This window comes from Myotis brandtii, unplaced genomic scaffold (genome assembly GCF_000412655.1).
Source record: "Myotis brandtii unplaced genomic scaffold, ASM41265v1 scaffold276, whole genome shotgun sequence".
In the NCBI taxonomy this organism is placed as follows: domain Eukaryota; kingdom Metazoa; phylum Chordata; class Mammalia; order Chiroptera; family Vespertilionidae; genus Myotis; species Myotis brandtii.
This window is the reverse complement of record NW_005360509.1, coordinates 1,157,671-1,181,442: the sequence shown is the minus strand read 5'-3', so window position 1 is coordinate 1,181,442 and position 23,772 is coordinate 1,157,671. Positions and strand designations below refer to the sequence as shown.

The following is a 23,772-nucleotide window of genomic DNA, read 5'->3' as shown; positions in this document are numbered from 1 at the left end:
AGAAAGCGGAAATGAAGATAGAAAAAAACAAACAAACCACCCCAACAGTGAAATTTCAGAATATTGTGAACTAACAAAAATACATATTTTTTCCCCAAATAATGACAATTTACATATTTAGGATCTGATAGGGAACTCTGGAAATCTTTCAAGATTGAACGCAGAGCAAAGTGGACGACAAGGAAGAAATCACATTAATATGCTAAAATCAGTACTACCTTATAATGAATTAAATTAGATACACAAAGCAGGACTGGAAGCATTAACTATCTCCAGAGGATCAGAGAGTCGTCACTGTTTATGGGTTAAGAGTAATAAAACCAGGTGAAACAAGTACAAGATTCAAGTGTTTACTGAGTGGACTCGGTTATTGGCACATCTAATCTGGGATAAACCTGACACAACGGACCTAGACAGCTTCTAGCGTTTTAGGGTAATCTTCATTTATCTGTAAACAAACGATCTGTCACCTAGGAAACTGCAATTGTGTTTAGACTTTAATGATAATAAACTATAAAAGGCATGGATTGGTTATGTGTTACATGAGATCACGGTTTATATTGTTGGTTATGAACGTGCAGGTATAGCTGAAAACTTAGACACTTTGTGAAAATTAAAAATGCTGCTCTTTTGTAATTTTATCGTTGCTTCATGCAATATCAGTTTAGTGCTGCTGATTCGGATTGCTTTATTATGGGAAGATCTCTCTGCCAGTGTCTTTAATTAACGGTCAAGGTTTGTTCTTCTGGATTGAAAGTTTCCACGGGCAGATACAAGTCAGTGGGGTTAGAAGAAAGAACTCCATATAGGCTCTGGTTTTCCTAATGGTTTGCATGACTGGATTCCTGTGCAGGCTAAGTTATTCCTGTAGAAAAGAGAGTTGGTCAGTTATGCATTTGAAAACACCTGAGATCAAAGTCAGAAGAAAAGTATCTTACAGGTTATTCAATGCTCTTTTTTTTTTAAAAAAGTATTTTTTATTGATTTTTAGAGAGAGAGGAAGAGAGACAGATAGAGAGAGAAATATTGATGAGAGAGAAACATCATTGATTGGTTGCCTCCTGCATGCCCCACACTGAGAGTTGAGCTCGAAACACGGGCATGTGCCCTGACCATGAATTGAACCAGTGACCTCTTGGTTCCTGGGTTGATGCTCAACCACTGAGCCACACTAGCCGGGCTATTCAATGCTCTTTTTGATAAGATGTTGTAAAATACCAGTGTAAGCCACTGATATTGCTTTGTCTTGAGTAACTACAGCATCATCCAAGTGGCTGAAGCTCTGCGGAGAATCATTTTTTGCTTTCTATCTTCCAAATTACTATCTTTCAAGTTACTTAGTAACTTGAATCTGAGTGGTTTTTATGTTTTTCTTTAAGAGAGGCCTCTTGTCAATCTATGTTTCTTAAACCAAAGTCAGAGAACTAACTTCTTTCATTTATACATGTAAGACATTTAAGAGACTTTAATCGCATAGCCAAGTGTGCAAGTAGCTCATCAGTTGCATTCAGCATTCAAAGCCCCCTAGGGTGCTGAGAGCCCCACAAATGCTTGCATGGCAGGTTAGTATGCATGACAAGTCTGCGCACACACAGAGGATGCTGTCTGCTTGCGAGGCCGGCCCGACAGCAGCTGGGAAGGCATGCGCTTCCTGGAGGAAAGCGGGACCACAGGACTGAATTTTCCTCCCCCTGAGACGCAATGCTCCACCAGGGGGCAAATCAACACAGAATACAGGAGACAGAAGACATCCAAAATGAAAGTCAGTGCTCAGGCTTCAGATGAAAAATAAACCAAAGCATACCAAAGCATACACAGGCTATAACCAAACACAGTTGAAGAAAAAGCTTACAATGGGATAATGTTGCCATCAAAAGGAATAGGGAGTATATTTTATTTCCCTAGTATTTGGAACACACATATTGCACCTTTCAGAACAAAACTACCTTAGTTCTGAGCAGGTCACATGGCAAGTAAAATCAAACTTGGCCTTGCAGATTGGCTAATGAAAGGAGTATAGGACAAGGACTAAAAGCAAACTCCAGCGAGATCTCGCAAGCAAGGACCCTGCTTTTCCTTTGTCCTCTAGCTGGCACTGTCTGCAAAGTCCTCTGGATGGAATCTCCAAATCTGAAACAAGCAGGCACCTGCCAAGCAGGTCTCCATCCTTTGGGTAACCAGCCAGCCCTGCAAATGCCAGTGAGAGAAAAAAGGAAAGGGTGGAGTCAGGCGAAGGATGAGGGGAAAGTGCCTCATGCCACATGCCAGCCGAGGCCAAGCCAAGTGAATCAGTGTCACCTCTTACCTGGGGTCAATCCTCTCCATCTTCCGGTGTGATCTCTGTCTCTTTATGGACCACTACTTTGGTTACTGACATGTCAGGGTGCTGCTCTTTGGCCTCTTTAATTGCCTGAGCCAGCGCCTATCCCCAGGAAATCACAGAAGGGCAAAGACAAAAAGGAGGTGGAACATGCATGATCAGTAGCAAGGTGGAGACTCATGAGCTAGATCTTTATACACAATTTACAAATGAGGTACAATGATTGCAAAAAGAATCGTACATTGTATATTGGAAAGTTAATTCAGAAAATTGTTTAGATTACATGCTGGACTGGAAGAATAGCACTGGGAAGAATAGGACCAACCAGTGTTTTTCTGCCCTGCTGACAGGTATTGACCATCTTACACACACTACCTGGTCATGGTCGATGTCTGCATCGCCCGTGATGACTATTCGCTTTTCAATTCTCGTCTCTGAAATGCCTCCTTTCACAGTCTGGAAGGAAGAGACAACTGTTATGAATTTTCCCGCTTGGAGGAATAATCATTGTTCAATGGAGGAAATGGCAGAAGATGCTGACCCAGTTTTAAGTAACATCCTTCTTTTTTTCCCTAATTTTCAATTACAGTTGACACAGGATGCTATGTCAGTTCCAGGTGTACAACATAGTGATTAGACATTTATATAGCTTATGAAGTTATGACCCCAATATGTCTAGTACCCATGTGACACCATGCATAGTTATTACAGTACCATCCGTTAAGAATTAAAAACAGAATTCTATGGCAGTTATTGTAAATTGTTAATTTCAGAAACAAGGATGGAATGGAATCCTTTGGATTTGGCTGGCCAGTGTTTCTAGAGCACCTATCATGTGCCAAACATTAGTGTCAGGTAAGCAAAGATTATCAGACTGTATATTCCTGAATAGAACTAGCCCAGGAGGACAAATATACCATAAATATAGTAGTTGAGAAAGCTCCAATGCAGCTTTCCTGGCATACTGAGAGTCACATAACTATTTGCATATGCAGCCAAACCTAGAAAAAGTTCCGAGGGAAGGTCTTACTTTGGTGATGTGGGTGGTGGTCGTGGAACAGGTGGTTTCAGATGTGATCGTCTGTGCACTCATTAGCACGCCGGGCTCCAAATCAGCACTAGGATCAACCTAAGCAAGCAAAGAATAAGATATCACACTCAAATATTTACATTACCTCTCCAGATGTTTGCTTAGTTTAGAGCATTATGGTGACTTAGTTGTCTCCCATAATCACTGTGCACCTCAATCAGCATCTGGCAGCTGCCACTATGGGTAAAGACTGACCCAGACATGGCCAGAGTTCACCATCCTATATAATAAAAGCATAGTATGCAAATTGTCCCCTCGACAGGGAGTTGTACGGGAGTTCGACCAGGGTGCAGGGCCGGCAGGGGGAAGGGAGGGAGGCCCCGGCTGGCAGCTGCTAGGGACCCTACCAGTGTATAGTGCACTGGGCCTCTAGTCATTAATAAAGCTGGGGCTTTAGAAATGAGAGCAGTGGCTGGTTGGGTTAATATTTTTCCTTATCGGTGGCTATGGAAATAGATGTCTGGGCCTTTTTCTACTGTTTGAGATGTAGGAAGACTTATTTAAGGCGCCTGCTACCCCACAATCAGTACTAAAACAACATTATTGCATCACTCTTGACAGAGACAGTCTGGCTGCTGGTCCTCTGAGTCCCACAAATGGACAATCATGCAGTTGCACTTAAACACACTCAGCCATGAAAGGGATAAAACAGTGCCAGGCTCCGATCTTCCCAGACTCTTACCTCTGAGGATTCGTATGTTATGGTTTTGGTTTCGGTGTGAACGACTGGCAGTTCCTTGGTAGAAATTTCAAGCTTTGCTCCTCCTGGCGACACACTGCCAAAACTGATGGTTTCTGTCTTCACAGTGGATGACTGCGCCAACAGGAAGTAGGGGAGTGGCCATTAGTTTGTACAAACACAGTTTTGGTTTTGTCCCTCCCCGCTTGGTGGATATATACAAGCACAGGTTAGTGTGAAATAAATGTTTTCATATTCCACGAGGTTAGGGAAGTTGGGAAGTGAGGCACACCACAGACACATGTCCAACAGTCTCCCAGAATTCCATGGCATCTTTATGTGGAATGTTCCAGGTAAAGGAAAACATTTTGAAGGAAATAAACTATTTTTTGTCCCCCTTCCTTGATCTCATAAACTAATCTTAATAAAAAAATCATAAAGTAGCCTTTTAAAAAATATGATCTTCTTAGAAAGAAGGAACAAGTAATAAGACATAACTCCCTTACTCCCAATACTTTAAGAATTACAAGGAAACAGGATAAAGAACCAAGTTCTGGTATTTGGCACCTGGACAAGCATGGTTTGTGGTCCTTCAGGATTACATTGATCAGAAATCAATTTATCAAATTTTCTAATATCCTGGCTGGACAGGCACTTCCCAGGTTTACTGCCAATTATAATAATTGCAGTGAGAGCAGAAACCACTTCCTGGAACTATATATTATTAAGAATCGTTATATATGTTTGCACGAGACCCATAATTGCCATGCACGACAGAAATAAGAGGAGAAAGAAAATGCACTTGAAAAAGAAAATTAAACTTAGCTTCATCTTTATGCTTAACTAAATTTCAAGGACTCAGATCAGTTTACTTTAGTGCTAAAAGTAAATGAACTACTAGTTACCTCAAAATGAGGTTTTTGTTCCAGAGTTTCAGAAACGTGGATTGTGGCACTCTGCTCCTCCTCTGGCTCATGGGAAGCAGTGGCCATTTCTTCCTGTTCCAGGACAGCTTTATCGGCAACCTCCCCTTTCTCCTCTTTAGCTCCCTCTGTCAGAGCAGAGCCCTCCTTCCCTTTAACGCTAGAAGCACCAGCAGATGCTGCCTGTGCTGCAGCATCTGCGTCATCTCCAGCCGCGTAAGAAGCATCCCCACTTGCATGCACATTCATCACACGTCTTTCCTCCACCACCACCGTTTCCTGAACAACCTTCTCCATGCTAAGTGGCTGGGGGGGCTGGGTTGTTTCGGTCTCGGTTTCGCTGGACTCTGTCTTGGTTTCTGTTTTCTGTATGGGGAAAGATTGTGTCAATGCGACTTTCCATGAACCAAAGGTAAAAAAACAACAAGAAAAACCACAACAACAACAAAAACCGATGCCACTCACCAAGATGCCTAAAGCCAGTGTGAAGTGCTTATAACCATAAACACTTTAGGAAATATAAATTAGCTTCATTCCTCCCACCAGAATCTTTGATGCCTGCCCTCTGCCCTGTCATACACATTAGAATCTGTGCTGCTACTTTGGGATATCCGCAAAAGAAAGAAAATGCAGTGCAAAACACAATTTAAATAATAAACCACCACCACCACCACCACCAAAACCCAAACAGAATAAAAAAAGCTTTGCAGCAGCACATTCACATTGTTTTGGGTTGCTTTCTTGGACCTCATAGGAGACATAAAATGGTTTAAAAAAATGAACGCCATTAAAATTTCTCATCACCATTGCATTTTGAGTATCTGAAGTATGTTCTTGTAATGGAACTAAATGCATATGACAGGCACGCCACGCAGGCACGACGGAGAAGAACTGAGGGCACCTCTGAGGTGTTTGAGGCGAAGCCCACTTGGATGCAACACACACACACACACACACACACACACACACACACACACACACAGCAAACAGGCATAAAGAAAGCAAGCAAGGCAAACAGGCAGAGTCAGAACACCAAGGATGGAAGCAAAAGGCCACCTGAACCCAGCTCTGAGAAGAGGAGGTAACCCCTCCTATGAATTCTGTCGGCTTTCTCGCAGACTCTAATAAACTGAAGATTTCAGAGCCATCCATGAGCTTTTCACCAGAAGACTGCTTAGTCTGAGTGAACAAAGAAATGGAGAGTCAAGCACAGAGACAGGAACCTATACAGGCACACAGCGCATTCACAGCTGGTGAGACACAACTGGAGGCGGAGGAGAGAGGGAGGAGGGAGGAAGGAATCTACCAGAGACTTGGGGAACGGAAAAGAATGGGAAATAAAATAGCCAATCGAGGTGACCATGAGCTCTTGTTGGGTAAAGCAGAGAGAGTTATTAGGATTAGGGAGGCGCTGGTTTAAGCGGATCATTTTTTCCCCTTCATTGCAAGCCACAGCAGCACTATCGCATCTCGGGCACGGGGAGCTGGAAGTAAAACGAAAAGTGTTTTAATGCTCGCTGGACTGCGGTACTGACTGAACCATGAACAAAAGTAAAAAGCTTGGGTTGGCTGCTCTAAATGTAAAGCCAAACAGCAAGATAAACGGAAAGGTTCAGGGTGGAAGGGCGCTGCCTCAGAAAGGTCATGCTGGCATCGGGGGCGGTGGCCGAACGAAAGGCACTGGTTACCACGACTCGGGAGGCAGCCGACTCGGTAAGGTAATGGGCAGTGGTGACGCTGAAGGCCGGCTCCTGGGAGTACCTCCACTCGGACAGGCTCTTCCTTCGGGGTCCAAAGAGCCCCACTTTCAAGGCCTCCCCCTCCTGGGCGTGCTCAGCTTGGCTCCACCGCACGCTCTCCAGGCCCACGCGCAGAGCATCCCCGCCCAGCACCTGAGCCTTCCTGGGGTCTTCTTCCTCGGGACTCTGCCGCCGGGACTCGGCCTCCTTGATGGGAGCCAGGGACTCCGACAACCTCCGCTTCGGAGTGTGGCCCTCGGGTCCTCGCTTGGACTTCTCATCAGCGATGGCTTCCAGAACCTCGTACTCTGTCATGACGGGGGTGACCTTCCTTGGCTCCATTTTCTGAAACACTTCAAGACCCGAGGGCTGCACTCCCTTATCTCCCTCCTTAGCTTTCTCCGTCATAGTCACGATTTTTCCGGATACGGTATCATAGGACTTTCCTAGAGCATATATCTTCTGTTTGCTTTCTTCTTTCAATTGTATTTCCTGGGCCAAGTCGTCGAAGCTCTGCATTTCAATGGTACTAGAGCGTAACATGTCGGCGGGGATGTCACCAGTTCTACTGCTCATGGTCACCACCTTGTAAGTCACAATCTTTTTCAAATCGCCATCAACTACCTCAGTAGGTATTTTGTCTACAAAAACCCAATCCTCTGTGCCCTATATTTGAAATATAAAAGCTAAATTAGAAACGCTGATGGCATCTCATTTCTAAAACAAGAATCCTTTACGAAAATCAGGACAAGAGCTACACTCATGTGACTGCACCGGCTGGTGCCATCTAATAATTATCGCTGCAATCGCTTCTCATCTGAAATTTATAAGCTCTAACCCTCAATTCAGAATACAGTCTGCATGTGGAGCTGCAGGGTCAGATTTCTTTAAATAGAAACATACTTTGGTGGTGAGATATATCTGATCGTATGTTAAACATCTATATTATTCTATATTTTAACCTTAAATACTATAATCTTAAGGTGGTTGTACAAGTTATTTAGCTTTACTTGTGTTGACACAAAAAGCCAGTTTTCCAAATGAAACATAACAGTGTATTCAGACCTGTTCTCAAAACGAACTTGCCAGCATTCCACAAGTTTCTGGGGATATGCTTGCATGTTTGTAAGTTATACTTCCTTATTTAGGAGATCAAATCCATTATACCACTTATTATCCAATAACTATTGCATGTGCCCGTGTTCAAGGCATTAGAAGGAACGATTTCCCACTGTTGGGACATGGTGGGAGCCTCTTACAAACAGGTGACAGTGGCCTGTACAGTGTTCCAATCTTATTTGCAACTGATGTTCATCGTCTCAGTACTTCCTTTGCCACCTTCCTACTGCCAGTGCCAGTAAGGCAGAAGAAATGAAAGTTAAGACATGTTTGCATTTGGGAAGCTTCAAATGGATGGGACCAGGCAGCTGACTAGTCTAACAGGTTCCAGAAAGAAGAGAAATCAAGGAGCAAATAAGCACCTTGGTTTACATTTTAAATTGGAATGTTTTCTACTTGCATACTTATCACTGCCTGCAAACTTGAATCCAGAAATATGTGTGCCTTAGGAAAAAAGAAGTGCAGATTCATCAACTTGTTGGTGCTGGATTAAAGGAAATGAAGTGAAAAATAACCTCTAGGGTCGATGGGACCGTTTTCTGGAAAATGATTTGCTGAGAGGTAACCGCAGAGTCTCCTTCCCGCATTCTCTTTATCACACTTGGCTAGTGGGAAAACCAATAGAAATTCAGAACTTTCAAAGCCATTCAAAGCCATCCAGATTAGTATCACACTAAGGGTAAAACAAATGGTGAAGAGTTCCAATAATTAGAAAAGCCCACACTCAGACATAACCACTTAGGAGCAAAAGCCATAAAGAAATGATGGCTAACTGGTAACTACAAGGGTGAGAAAATTCCTTTTCCCCTCCCCAGAAGCGAAGCAAAAATGATATATACCTACCTTAGTTTTCAGCAAGGTAAATTTTAAAAAGAAAACAAAACTAAAGACATTTTAATAACACTGCAGTCTGAAGAGCAATACCCTTTTGGAAAATTCTTTTATGTTTGTTTTTTACCTGAGACTCAAGGAATGAAGAGCTTCCCTGCTGCAAAAATATAACCTTTTCAGAAATCTCTCTTTCTTCTTTGGTCTGTTTGAATAAAGGGGGTTGGGTTGGAGAAGAGGAAGCAGACAGTTCCCAAAAAGGCAAGTTAGGAGAGAGTTCTTTTATTGTGCTATACATATAACAGTCATTCTTTTATTTATTTATTTTTCTGTAAAAAGCAAATTATTGTCTATTAATTTGAAAAATGGTCTGAAACTATCTCAAAGTTGAATAGTTATTTCCAAAAAGTAAGAGATAATTTTCCTAAATTCTGGTGTTTGTATGACTCAAACACTCTTATTTCTACAAACACAGGACATGCAAGAGCAATAAAAAGAGTGCCCAGCCTCGAACAGTGTCTCTATGTCAGTCATCGGCACACCGCCAGTGAGTGAGTATGAAAAGAAAATGTTGACTTAAAAACATTAAGGTGAGAGTAATCTCGATTCTATTTCTAATACTTGATTGTATTCCCATGTAAGTGCTGCTACATAAAGAGTCAAGAAACACACATGGGTCACTGCATTAGCTACTGATGCGAATAAACCCGGTTCTATCTAGATCGACTTGTTTATTGTTCCACAAATAAACATAAAATATACTCAAGGTAGTAGCTTTATTTGAATTTTCATAACATGGTGAAGACTTCTAAAGAGTCAATTTGAAAATATTTTGGTGAATAATTTATTTCAAATCATGCTTATCTTTATCATATCAAATTAAGAAACGCTCAAGTAAATAAGTCATGTTAGAACTAGCTTTTATCTTCTTGTTATTCCTTTCTCTAGTATTAAAAAGGAATAATTTAAGTGGCTATACATTGACTACTGACCCTATCTGTGCACAGCATGCAACTCCATACAACAGTGACAGAAAGGAAGGCAAATTTAAAAATAACAAAGTTCAAAGTTTCTAGAAGAATGGAGCTTTCAAAATAAATTCTATTGTTGTAAACAATATAATTTTATGAGAGCTATTTAGTGAGGAACAAGTAAGACATTTTTGAAGGAAAAATAAAATCCCTGTCCTGCCCCATTTTGGAGAAAGGTATTGGAAGAGACAAAACGTACCATGTGCAATCATTAAATGTGGATTTTTGTTTGGTTTACTTTCAATCATAGCCTCTTTTTCAAATAGAAATAAGAAACAGGAAAGAAAAGTCAAAATTAGAGGTATTTTTCAGAATACCACTGCTAGGCCTCTAATTATAATCACTGAACTATTTTTTTCCTAAAATGAAAGCTTAAAAAAACAAAATCAGCAGGAAAACAGTGGTAGTCAGCATATCCTGTTATCTGACATCAATTCATTTCCAAAAGGTCCGTGTTTATAACTGAAAATGTCCACCACTGTCTGCACTCAGAACTGGGTATGTCCAGTTGCAGAAAAGGGTAACAAAAGGGGATAGATATTAAAATTAAACCCTATAATGGTCAACCCCAATCCAGTTAGTTCAGCTAACAGAGAAGAGGTACTGACAAAGAAAAGTTGATAATAAGGACACTTACTAATGTAACGGTTTAGAACAGAATTAGATGTATCCATTTTGTTTAGTGACCTAAAAGTTCATCTCTGAAACATGACTGGGAACCAAGGCCCGATGCTGGCATGCAAAATTCAGAGGTGCACTCGCTCTTGGGGGAATCAAGGGTTTCTACAGAGCTGGGCCAGGGGTTTTCAAACTGAGCTGTGCATTAGAATTATGTGGCCAGCTTTTAAATAAGAGTTGATGTGTGGGATGCACATCAGTATTTAAAAATTTCCCATAGATAATTGTAATATGTACCAAGGCCTGGATGAAAAAATCAAAGAAGTCGGATTCAGAATATGGAGATAATTCTTCTTCTTCTTCTTTTTAAAAAAATATATTTTATTGATTTTTTACAGAGAGGAAGGGAGAGGGATAGAGAGCTAGAAACATCAATGAGAGAGAAACATCGATCAGCTGCCTCCTGCACACTCCCCACTGGGGATATGCCTGCAACCAAGGTACATGCCCTTGACCGAATCGAACCCGGGACCCTTGAGTCCGCAGGCCGACGCTCTATCCACTGAGCCAAACCGGTTTGGGCAGAGATAATTCTTCTTAATCATAAATAGATGATCCCTGGTGAATGTTTTTTTTTTTGTCCAATTTGAGGTCCATCTAAGCCCCGAATAGCAAAAGGAGAGCTGGACTAGAAAGCAGACAAATGCACAAATAGAATCGATTCCAATTATCCATGGTAGTTAGGTTCTACAAAGTCGCTATGAACAATAAACTGGTGAATGCTGAAACACTGCCCCATTGGGGATATACAGGATTAGGTTCCTGTGAGCCTCTGGTCATTATTAATACATAATCTGTTTTGTATGTATTTCTGTTTAAAGTCCCTTATATTTAACATAAATTGTTGATCCACATCAACATGGAACTCAGAGTCAACAACACTCTTATTCCTGAATGAGGCTCATCTAACACATGTAGCTTCCCATAAGGCACACTGCTGAATGTTAGACAGCACTTCAGTCCTATGCCTGGGGGCCATTTTAAACAGAAAAATCACCAGCAAAAACACAAAAAAGCAATAATGTGGCACTAAACAGGCCATGAAAAGGACACTTGTTTACAGTGTGAGAGCTGAACCAAGAAAGCAGAACCCTGCCTTTCAGCCTCAGCTGGGAACGTATACATTGAGCCACTCAAGGTTTTCACCACTCAGCCTGTCTGCCAAGGACCATGGAACCACTGCTAATACTGACATTGGGGTTACAATAAATTTTAGTGAAGAAGCAAATGTGCAAATATGGAGTGTGAATGAGGAGGATTCACTGTACTAAGTTCACATACCTGTAAAACCAGCCACATTAAAAAAGAGAATATTGGCGCTGTGTAAGTGCTAATGGGTACTGCCTATTGGGTGGAATTTGGAAACTTTTAATATTCAAGTAACCATAAGGGAACATGCCTCTAATGTGGACAAGGCCAAGGTGCATCATAGAAGACTGTCATGGAAAATATGTGTGAACCGAAGACATACCTGGAATTCTTCACATACCACACACCTACCTTTCCTATGTTCTATGAACCCTGTATGTGGTTTGTCAATTTTCCAAATTTAATAAGGACTGATATTATCTGCTGTTTTGGGGCATATCCTTGCTAATAATGCAAATGTTTTAAACTTGAAACTACTGGCAATAAAATTCTCATTTTATAGTAAACATACGTAATATGCTTAGAGTATCATCACCATTACTAGCTTATTACTTATATTTTTAACTCTGAATTTTCTTTTAATCATAAATTGGTGGCATCTTATAAAAATATATTTACTGCTCTGGCAAGGTAGCTCAGTTGTTGGAGCGTCGCCCCATACAACAAAAAGGTTGTGGGTTCAATTCCCGGTCAGGGCACATACCTACGTTGTGGGTTGGATCCCTGGTCAGGGCACGTATGGGAGGCAACCAATCCATGTTTCTCTCTCTTTTTTCCTTCCTCTCTTTAAAAAAAAGTCAACGAAAACATCCTCAAAAAAAAAATACTTAGGAGTCAAACACACCATAGATAAACAAAAAAGATGGTCACATTAAAAACCAGCCCTAATTAGATTCTTTCCACAACATTTTATTACCTAGATTACAAAAAAAATAACTAAGCTTGGGGTCACTGAATCAGGGTTTCTTCAACCTCTCACACAAACAGTATTTGGCCCTTGTTTAAAATTAAATTATTTTAGGACTTCTTTCTAAACTGGTCCATTACTGTTTACTTAGATTTAAAAAGAGACACATGAATCCTAGCTGGTTTGGCTCAGCAGATAGAGTGTCGGCCTGTGGACCTAAGGGTCCTGGGTTTGATTCAAGTCAAGGGCTCATGCCTAGGTTGTGGGCTCGATCCCCAGTAGGAGGCATGTAGGAGGCAGCTGATCAATGATTCTCTCATCATTGATGTTTCTCTCTCCCCCTTCCTCTCTGAAATCAATATATATATATATACATATTTTTTTAAATAAAAAGGGATACATGAAATAATAGGATGATATAAAACTAGTAATTTACTTAGAAAAATACCTCCCTTCTAAAATGAAAATCTTTTGGGTATGTGTTTGTAAATGAATATGCTTTGCATGTAGCTTGCTGGGAGGAGAAAAGTTATCTTGTGCACTTTTCACAAACCATAACAAAAGCCAGGGCCATAATTTAGAAACTGTCAAGAATTTAGAGCATACAAACTTTTTGGATTGTCCTTACGGCCCTCAAATGGAATATAAACTTGGATGCCATGAAGGGGCCTGGACAGTGTTAGAAGGCAGCCCCTAGGCTACTCTGCCCAGCCCCAAGGTCAAGGAAAATACGCAGAGCTCTGACCCGCCCTGAAAGGACCTCTCTTCCTCTGGGACCTGAAGCTCCTTAGGGCTGCTCTTTGATAACCAGGGTTAATCAGCCTTGCTTTTAAGTTCTTTTTCAGGTCTAGCCAAGTCTTTCTATAATTTTCTTTTTGTGATGGTGCTGGACCCTGGGGTAGAGCCTCTGCTTAACAGCTTAGGAGACCCTAAAAGCAGACCAGCCCATTGTCTTCTCCAGTCTAAATAACCAAACTGCTCACTCCTCTGCAGAGGCCATGTTTCCATCCTTTAATTATTAAAAAAAATCCTTTCTTGGGCTCACTGCAGCTTGTCTGTGCTAACACAGAAAAGGCAGCACTATCCAGGGAAAGTTCACCATGTTCCAAGTATCACCTTTTCAAGTTATTAATGATTTTTGGTTCATCAATGTCATTCTCTACGAATAAGGTGATTTAGTAAGTGAAACACATTTTTTACTAGTCTGATGGCCTAGCTCTGTAAAGTCCCTTGTTTATTAGCACCAACCTTTAACTTCTCTACGCGTCCACCTAAGCTTCATTCAAAGTGGCTACCACCTACCATGTCCCTTACTAAGCGACTGTAAGGAGGCATGGGTTTTTTGGTTTCAGTTTTGGTGGCTATTTATTTTTTGTGTTTGTAACTTAATGCAGTGTCTGCCATCCTCAGAGCCAAAATGATCTTCCTTATTCCCAACAGAGATAGTAGATACACAGTAAGTCAAATCTGACCAATTACAATGAAATTTTATGCAATGATAATTAACAAGCGATATTCTTACTAATGCAGGGTCTACAACATTTAAATCAATTGGAATGAGACATTTCATCTCTTGAAACTCAAATAATCTGATGGAAATTGGTGTTTAATGGCAAAGGAATACTTTGGTAATAGTACTTTCCATTTATTCTGCATAAAAGGGCCCTTTTCAAAGTAATTCAAAGAGAGAAATGCCTCATCAGTGTTTAGCTGGATTTGGAATTGTCATGAAGATAGTATAGTGATTGTGGTCACTTTTGATAAATAGCTCTTAAAGGAAGTCTTAAAAATGACCAAAATGAGTTTAATTACATTCTTTTTTTTTTCCACTGCAAAGACCTAACCATTGACTACTGTTAAAGAAATTTTCTCCCATAAAGGCCTAAGTTTTAATTTTCTTCTGTTCTGTTTCAGCTTCCTGGACAAATATCTCACAATAATGGAGTCTTGATAAGAAATTAATCAATATGATTCGAGAAAGATGCAGTTTTAAAAAACTACTTTTTTTGAAAGACAGATAAATCTAGTCGACAGTCAGATTAGCTATTCGCGGGCCCACAATGGGAGCACCAAGTCACTCGCACCAGCTGGATCCTCTCTACACTCTGGCTGTAATTTATACAGAGCTTTCCTATATGGAAGAGTCTCACTTGAAAACATATTCTGGCCTTACTTTCCTTATTAAAAATAAAATAAAAACTGGTTATAAATCTGTTAAAATAGCAGTCATATGTATAAAAATCAGTTATAAATAAAAATAAAATACTGCTCATACCTGTAAAAGGCTGTTACAGTATTCCCAGAATAAAGTATGTCCTGAAATTCTATCAACTTCAGGTTACCATTTAGTCAAACATTAGACAACCTCCATAGGCCTTATCTTGCAATTAATGAGAAGCATTCATGAGTTTTCAGGGCATTTCTTAATGCAGCAGAAGCAGCATATTCAGAAAAAGTGTCAGTTCTTTGATAGTAGCTAATTTTCTCCCAGATGTGAAATCTAGGTTTAATGGGATAGGCGGACATGCATTATAATTCCCCGTGGCTCCTTGTTTACTCTTAAGCACCATCTGATGTGACCAACTTGCTCCTTAGCCACCTCATCATTTTATTTTTCAGCTTTTCTTTGGAGCACTGAATATGGCAGCTCAGGTTACACACAGATAAGTGGTGAGATTCTCTACTCAGAAGCTTGCCAAATCCTTTCCCCAGGTGCAGACCCTGTGGAGAAGCGAGTCTAGTGAACAGAAGACAATTGCAACCAACAGCCTGAATACCGACCTCTTCAGGGACAAGTGGTTCTATCATGGGTGCATCTTCCTGCCTGGCGGCTAGGCGCACTGGGGAGGTAGAAAGCCTTTTTTCCCATTCATTCATGATGGCAGTGTCTGTGGAGGTTTCTAAAAAGGTTCTTTTCAGCTCACTAATATTGGTCTGATGTTTCATCAGGTCATCTTGAGTTTTATCTAGCTCCTATATTCAGAACATAAAGAATCCAACAGTCAACATTTTACATTTATTTTCCTCTTTCCTCTCTCTTTTTTTTTTTTTTAAAAAAGTAATGTCCATTTCATTAGTAGTCAAAACAAAAGTTTTGATCACAGCTCATGACACTACCACAAACACTCTGGTGAAAATGTGATATTGCCAAGGAAAAGAGAGGAAAAAAATAATCTAGGTCACACAAGCATAAAAATCAAGAGTTTAAAATGGTAAACTTTAAAGCATAGAATTCACATGTAACCAGAGAGAATTAAAATAAATACACACACAGGAAAAGAGAGAGGAAGGAAATCAGAGAAAGGTGAGAAGTCATCCCCACTTGTTCACAGGTGAGAGCACACAGTTCATGCATCATGGTATGAGCCCACAGGTATACCACGGAAAGAACTCAACACACATGAACATGCACTGGTATATACTCATACCAACCTCTAACATAAGATTACTATGTTTGACATACACATTTTCACCCTTTATTCGCTTAATCAGACTATTCTGAAAAAAGTGGAGAAGAAAGGGAAAGGTAAGGGACATGGTAGTCACTGGAACAAATGTCACCCTCCACACTACATACACTACATGGCAACCGGCTATGGAGCATGCTGGGAGACTGGAACACCACAGATGGACAATGGCTTACACACACTGGGTTTTGCTATTGTTTTATTTTTCATTGTCTACCTGTGCCTTGAGCTCTGCATCTTCCTCCTGGTCCGACTGCCAGCATCAGGAAAGAGCGGGAAACAAAGTCTTACCATGCAAGCGACTCTGAGACTGAGGAACCAGGGTCTATATAAACTTGCTAAAAGGAGGCACTAGTTTGCTCTTGCTTACGAATGCTATTTCTTCTTTGCAAACCACAACATTCCCACACACAAATGACAAAGCTTAAAAAGAAAAGAGGAGTAAAAGATTCCTTGCTCAGTGGGTTTTTGCCACTTTAACCTGCAGACTTGTAAGTGTAATGTGTGCACACCTATGCTTGGGAGGTGACAGCAAGGGCTCGGCGGGCTGTCCTTAATGGACATTAGAAATGGTTCAGGAAATGTGGGGAGCCCCATTAAAATTCAAATTCATGAGAATGGCTATGATTTCCCAATAATGAGAGCTTTTTGTAGTGTATGAATCCTCATAATAATTCTAAAAGATTAGCTATTATTATCCCCAATGTAGGCCAGAGAACTGAGGCTCAAAAAATTTAACACAGAGGTTCTCACATTTAAAAACTCCTTGAAACCTGTAATATCTTGAACTCATGTACTTAAAAAACCAATTTGGGAGGGAAGAAGAAAGATATGGGGTAAATAAGAAAATTTTTATAAAAATCAACTACCATCAACAATTACCTTTAAAATCAACAATTACCTTTAAAAACACTATTTTTGAGTTTTTAAAAAATACAAAAAAATTACCTAAATGCAACCCTGTTATCCTTCCTCCCTCAACCCTTCTCATTTCAAGGACGTGTCTAATCCTTGGGCTGGTATCTGAGTACGAAAAACTAGGTAAGTAGGCCAAGCCACAGTCACCCAGGCCTGTGCTACAGAGGAGGCCCAGAGTAAAGCCACACGCAAGAAGCCAATGCCTGAGCAGGTGGCCATAAGCAAGTCAGTCTATCTGGGTCCAGGTTTCCTTATCTGCCAAAGGGGTCAAGACTGCCTACCCAGAATGCCCCACCCTTCACTACTTTTATGCTGGTTCCTCAAAGAAAAGGAAAAGTGTTTAAAAAGTGTTAGACAGTGCACAGGTAACTCTAACACAGTGTGAGTGATGTGTTAATTCTTAAGTATGTGGCAGGTTCACAGCTCTTCACTTATTTTTAAGCCTCACAAGCTACCTGTTACATGTATTGAGTTTTGTGCTTCAGATGTTATACAACAAAATGTTAACTGCTATATAAACTTTAAAGTATTATTAAAATATTGTTCACTTGTAGCACTTAAGATTACAGTGAAATTTATTAAATATATTCATGTGCAGCTATATCTAACTACTAATTCTTATAAAATAACATGCACTGGTTATATTTTGCCATAGAAAAATTATTAACTTTTAATAAATTTACATGATTGCTTAAAAGGATATGAAAAATACTTTTACAATATTATTTTTAACTTAAAAAAATTATGATTTCCAAGCTCTGAATTGAAGCCTGGCATTTCCGAAGGAAGACACTTAATAAAACTCCACTTTGAAATGTTTTTCTGAAGATATTTTCAATAAAATGATTTATAGATACCACTTACAATATTTAGTTCTTCCTAAATACCCAACTAGGTATTATAATTTTAATGCTGTAAAAAGACAACCTAAAGTAAAAATTAATGCAAAGTAAAAAATAAATTCTCTAGCACTTTAGGAAATTAACATCTTGACTCCCATTACTATAGATAAATACTGGTTTTACAGAAATTTTAATTATTAACTGGTAGAGAAAATTTGAAAAACAATATAAGTCACACATACATACACACACACACATTTAATGTACCCTAAAAATTTAATAAAGGATACATAATAGCATAGTATTCCTTCTATCATTGTTCCATCTGACCACATTTTTTTCAATACAGTATGAAGTTATTTGTTAAATTTCCCTTCCTAGACAATTCATTTATTTTGAGTGACCTGTGCTACCTCTAGTCTACAAAAATGAGTTAAAAGAATTATTATTATTTGAACAAGTATACTTGACCATTTGGAACTTAAATATATATCTGTAACCATCAACAAGCTAATTAAATTACTTGTGATGCTCCTCCCCACTCATCATAGCTGTGATACATAAACAGTCTTTCATTTGGGATAGGGCAGTGGTCGGCAAACTGCAGCTCGCGAGCCACATGTGGCTCTTTGGCCCCTTGAGTGTGGCTCTTCCATAAAATACCGACTTCTGCGCATGGGCCACGAAGTTTCAATCTTAAATTTCCCTTCCTAGACAATTCATTTATTTTGAGTGACCTGTGCTACCTCTAGTCTACAAAAATGAGTTAAAAGAATTATTATTATTTGAACAAGTATACTTGACCATTTGGAACTTAAATATATATCTGTAACCATCAACAAGCTAATTAAATTACTTGTGATGCTCCTCCCCACTCATCATAGCTGTGATACATAAACAGTCTTTCATTTGGGATAGGGCAGTGGTCGGCAAACTGCAGCTCGCGAGCCACATGTGGCTCTTTGGCCCCTTGAGTGTGGCTCTTCTATAAAATACCGACTTCTGCGCATGGGCCACGAAGTTTCAATCGCACTGTGCGTGCGCGTCCGCACGTGGTATTTTGTGGAAGAGCCACACTCAAGGGGCCAAAGAGCCGCATGTGGCTTGCGAGCTGCAGTTTGCCGACCACTGGGATAGGGGAATATATGAAAAATAAGCATTACCAGTGTAGCCAAATGATTCTCAAAATGTGGTCCTAACTAAAATGGACAGAATCAACAACTTCCAGGGACTGCTTAGAAATACAAATTCTCCATCTGGGCCCCAGACCTTCTGAATGAGAAACATGAAATGGGATTCTACAGAGTTTGGAACCACTAGTCTAGGCCTCATAAAATATTTAACTCCTATTGCTATGGTTAGAATTTCTCTCCATCCTAAAAGCTAATATGCAAAGTTCCTAAAGGCAGAGCCACCACCCCAGCGATTATACCAACCTCAGTGGCAGTGGTTTCCCCATCGGCCGCGGTGTCCGTGCGCTCACTGTCCGTCTATTGACCAGAGAAGTGATCGGGTTCCAGGAGGAAGGCAGGAATAGAAAACAAACCCGTCTGGTTAAATGGGGCATGGCACAGGCCAAGCAGTCCACTCTCTTTCTCTGTGATCCGAATCAAACTACCTTCCCACGAGAATGCAGGGTCAAGCAAAAGCAAAAGCAAGGCCAGAGCTAGGTTTCACCAGCAGAGCCACTCAGAGGAAGACCAGAGGCACACAGCCTGCGGGAACCGCAGACACTACAGTAGCCAAGCTGACCTGTCTGGTTTTATGTTTTGGGAAAACCAATTTGTCATTCTTCCCCCCCCTCCCCCAGCTTTAACTAAAACCCAAGAAAGATCCCCTAAATATACTTAATGCAAAATACTTAATGCAAATTTGATGTTTATATAGTTTTTTTAAAATTCTAATAATAGTTCAGACATTTGAAAGGTAAATTAAAATGGAAATTTAAATAAAAAGCTACTATAACAGTCACTGGACTTTCAGCCCCTCATTTATACCGTTTTGATCATTTACATCCATTTGTGACCACCAGGCCATCTGCATTACTTAGTAATTATAAAAAGCACATGCCAGTGACTCACAGGCACATGTTTTATATATAAAAAAAAGTAACTTAATTTTCAATTAGCTTTGCTAACTAGGTATTTTTTAAGACTATATCCTGTGTATATTTTGCCTCACCCTCCAATATAAAGAGGTATATCTACTGAAATATCTTGTTCCAAAAATTCCTATTCAAATGAAGCAATAATAATAATAATAATGTCTCTCTCATATCCATGTTTCTCTCTCTCTGCCCTCCCTCCCTTCCTTCCACTCGCTCTAAAGCAGGGTGGGGAACCAGGGGTCATCTGGATATTTATAACATCATTCGCTTAATATAGTTCACTTAATATAAATTTATGTTGCTATAAAAAAAGCTCCTGGATTTATTGAATTTCAAGTCCTGCCTGCAGTTGCCTTGGCAGGGCCGCACCAAATGATTTGTTGGGCCTTATGCAGCCCACGGGCTGGACGGTCCCCACCCCAGCTCTAAAGAAATCAATGGAAAGAATATCCTCAGGTGAGAATTAACAACAGCATAATAATAACTTTTTAAAATTAGAGAAATATTTACTTGGAAACGAATAAAACAAAGCACAGCATTGTCAGGGCCCATGTTTTTAGGGGAGTATTATACTAGAAATTTCAGAACTGGTTTTTAATCTGTTTCAGAGGTTTATGATTTAAAACAAAAACTAGTTTCTCTGGCGGGGAATAGTATAGCCATCGAAACAGAAACATCTAAATGCCCTAATATTAACTGACTTTTCTTCCATAAATACCAGCTAAGCATTATTAAATTCCCTTGAGCAAAGATGTGTGATTAACATTTTGAAAACAAAAATCAAAGCTCTAAGGCTGTGAATCTGCCTCTTAAGACACTCCCAAGAGTGTCAGGAAGGGACAGTGGGAGAGTTGTTTATGCTCACATAACTCTGGCTAGGTTGATTTCTTGGCACTAACCCAAACTTTCATTTTATATAGTCCTAAAAGAAAAGGAGTTGGTATTTGTGCAATGGTACACCTGAGGTCGCCATTCTGGCTACTAGCTAGCATGTTTAAGTGGAAAGTAATTTTCAGTGGGTTGGTAAAAAAAGTGTGTTGATACCTTTTCATGACCTGACCAACTTGGCAACATGTGGGGTGGGTGGCTATTAATTTTCTTGGGTGATCATTGCTAAGATATTACAATGCTTCACCCACTGACAATCTAGGGAAAGGTCAGTCTGAATTAAAAAGAGAGAGACAGGTTATGAAATAATTCAAAATCTTAAAACTTTCAAGAACAAACAAGAATGACTTGTGCTCAGTGTGCTAATTGTGTCAAAGATTTTAAAAGTTCTTGAAAGTATTTCTCCTCCCACATATTATTTCCCTATGGCTTTAAAATTTATATCAAGGACTTTGCAAGCATCTTGGCTTTAGGTTACAGTCCTGGTGAAGTGTGAGGGGCCTGATCAGACTGACATGAGCTAAAATCCTCACTAGTCAAATCTGTGACACATTGGGCACATTTTATGTTTTAATCCCAATTTCCTTCTAGTAAAATGGTGAAAATAACCCTAACCAGATCAAGAAATGGATACTCAGTGCTTTATATGTCTGACACACACAGAACTAAGAAAACCTATAATAATTGTAATATATTGATGCTAATATAACATAATTATTACTATTAATTTAAAATGTTAAAATTAAGTGGTCAATTTTTTCCTCCAGATTTGATTTTTATCTTTTTGTTTTTTGCATTATCAAAAAATTCCTCAGAAATTCATATGTAACTACATTTTATGGTATGATGAGCTAAATTCATCTTGTTTCTTAAAAGACAATTTGATATACCGCCCCTTCTTATTTGACCACTCTGAAAGTACAAAAGAAAGATATTATTGGCCAACAGCTTTATGTTTGAAATGATTAAGCATTTCTACATTGGATTTCACTCTGGAGAAAGGCTGGAACTAATTAAGCCAGCACAACAGGTGAAAAATGAAAGCAGTGATGATAAAATACTTAAAAAGAATTATGGCCATTAGTGATTTTGCAAAATCAAAGTCACAGAGCTGAACTGTATGTTACGAAGTCACCCAGTGTAGCTGCCAAAGTGCTTGAGGCCTGGAGAATGAAACAGGCCATGTAAACAAATGGCTATTTTTTTTAACTGAATGACCTACATATGAGTTCTCTAGCTTGGCTGGAACTAGAGAGCACAGCTCTGAACACTTGGTGTTAAGAGACGACACTGAACAGATGGCCAAATATGAAGTGTCAGGAGAGCTGCCACGGCTGACCGAGGCTGCAGAGGGGGGCTCGGGAGACTGCAGCGGCCAGGGCTGGTTCATGGTCTGAGAGATTTTCAATAACAAGGAGAGTCCCGTACTGGGAAGTTCCAGTCCCATGGTCACCAGCTTGCAAGGAGTACTGCTGTGATTTGTTTTGTCGACGTAATGCAGACATGCCCAAGTTTAACATGAGTTCTCATGCATTGATTACAACAAGATGTATACCCTGGATTAGGCACAAGATCTGTGTGGTTTGCTACACGTAAGTTCAGTTATTTAGAATTCAGAAAGCATAAAACGGCAATCTTTTTGCTTTATGCCAGCCTGATGACTAACTCCATTGCTAAAGGAAAAATGTATGTCCAGGTTGGAAACAAGCTATATAGTCTTTATAGATAAAACTGTGTTCTTGACTGCTGTAGGTTCTAGTCTTATATTATTTGATATTATGGCCACTATGAGAAAGAGTGCTATTAAAGCCTAAGATTTAAACTAGTTTTCTCTGAAAAGTATTTTTCAAGTATGAAAATAGTTACATATATCTAACCTAAGTCATACGTGACCCAGGATCCTTGAAAAGGGCTCTTAGGCAATTATCAACTTGAAAAGCTTAAACTTTTATTTCAAACATCTGTGAAACCATTCCCATTTTTTCCCCTTCTGCTGAAAAGAAATGGTCATAATACCACTAAATATAGATACTTACACACCCTGGCAATACTATATACTCACAGGTGCAGCTCACGTGATTTCTAGCTGAGCAAAAACTGAAAAGACTTTCTTTTCTTATTATAACGTGGCTTTGACTTTGTAAATTTTTTAAATGCTAAGAGTAATGGGCTTGTCTCCTGCCACAAAACCCTTCTTTTGTGGGAACAGAAGAGCTGAGGGGCCCAGGGGAGCAGTGGGCAGGAGGGCAGGTGACAGCCAGGTGCCTCTGCGGGCAGCTTCTATTCCTTTTCCCTGTTCTCTATGTGAAGCCTGTAGAAAGGGAAACCGCTGGGCTGTTCATACCGCTAAGGGGAAAGGAGAGCAATTAAGAGGAAAGGCTGCTGGCGACAACATCAGCTCACCCAATGGCTTGGATGAGGGACAGGAAACAGATAGGCGGCAGGGCTTCGGGGATGGAGGCTGAAGGCTCAAGTCCTTTCCCCACTGAACAACTGCCTGGCTGGAAGCCATAGAGGCCCATCCAACGTCCCTGGCCTTTCCAGACTGTCTGAATGCATGTGGGGTTTTGGACTCATGTTGGATTTTAAAGAAATCATCCAGTGTATACGTTGGCATTGCTAGTGCTGATGAGATTTCAGCCCATTTTTACAGTGTAGAGAAGCCTCAAGTGAGTCTCTTCCTGACTGTGCTTGAAAACTGGTGTTTTCAACGCAGTTCTTTCTGGCCCTGCCAATGACTGATGTGATGTGGACATTTTAAACAGCTCAAACTTCCTTTCTGACCCAAAACACCCATGGAATGTGGCTCATGTCTGTGAGTAACAATGACAGCCTAGCAATGACAACAGAAGACAGTAGAGGGGACATTTCAGAATCCCCAGTATGAGAGGCATTTACAGTTTTGTAAAACTGCCCAGATGATGATGACACATCCCCTATGGTAGTGTTCTCTCCCACCTCACCTTGAGTAGCATTTATCTAGACCAGTGATTTTTCAACCAGTGTGCTGCAAGAATTTTTAAAACATGCAATACCTGACTATTTAGTCAGGGGTACTGGTCTCTTTTCCCTTAGATGATCAGATTG

General features: G+C 40.1%; 1 protein-coding gene across 28 annotated transcripts in view; it reads right to left on the bottom strand.

Moving 5' to 3' along the window:
* Window positions 1–336: 336 nt before the first annotated feature.
* EPB41L3 (erythrocyte membrane protein band 4.1-like 3) overlaps window positions 337–23,772 on the bottom strand; it is a 215,555-nt gene continuing 192,119 nt past the window's right edge. For 4 of the 28 annotated variants that reach the window (XM_014541649.1, XM_014541638.1, XM_014541648.1 and 1 more), the window contains 14 exons: window positions 19,127–19,180; window positions 16,148–16,183; window positions 15,896–15,961; window positions 15,245–15,436; window positions 8,829–8,903; window positions 8,386–8,475; window positions 6,701–7,417; window positions 6,069–6,191; window positions 4,995–5,378; window positions 4,093–4,224; window positions 3,351–3,449; window positions 2,696–2,776; window positions 2,306–2,422; window positions 337–865 (listed from right to left, as the gene is read on the bottom strand). In XM_014541649.1, coding sequence (XP_014397135.1) covers window positions 2,312–2,422; window positions 2,696–2,776; window positions 3,351–3,449; window positions 4,093–4,224; window positions 4,995–5,378; window positions 6,069–6,191; window positions 6,701–7,417; window positions 8,386–8,475; window positions 8,829–8,903; window positions 15,245–15,436; window positions 15,896–15,961; window positions 16,148–16,183; window positions 19,127–19,180 — 2,160 coding nt within the window. In that variant the 3' untranslated portion in view covers window positions 337–865; window positions 2,306–2,311. The remainder of the gene's footprint in view (window positions 866–2,305; window positions 2,423–2,695; window positions 2,777–3,350; window positions 3,450–4,092; window positions 4,225–4,994; window positions 5,379–6,068; window positions 6,192–6,700; window positions 7,418–8,385; window positions 8,476–8,828; window positions 8,904–15,244; window positions 15,437–15,895; window positions 15,962–16,147; window positions 16,184–19,126; window positions 19,181–23,772) is intronic. The other 24 variants (XM_014541664.1, XM_014541657.1, XM_014541666.1 and 21 more) reach the window with 19 other exon arrangements.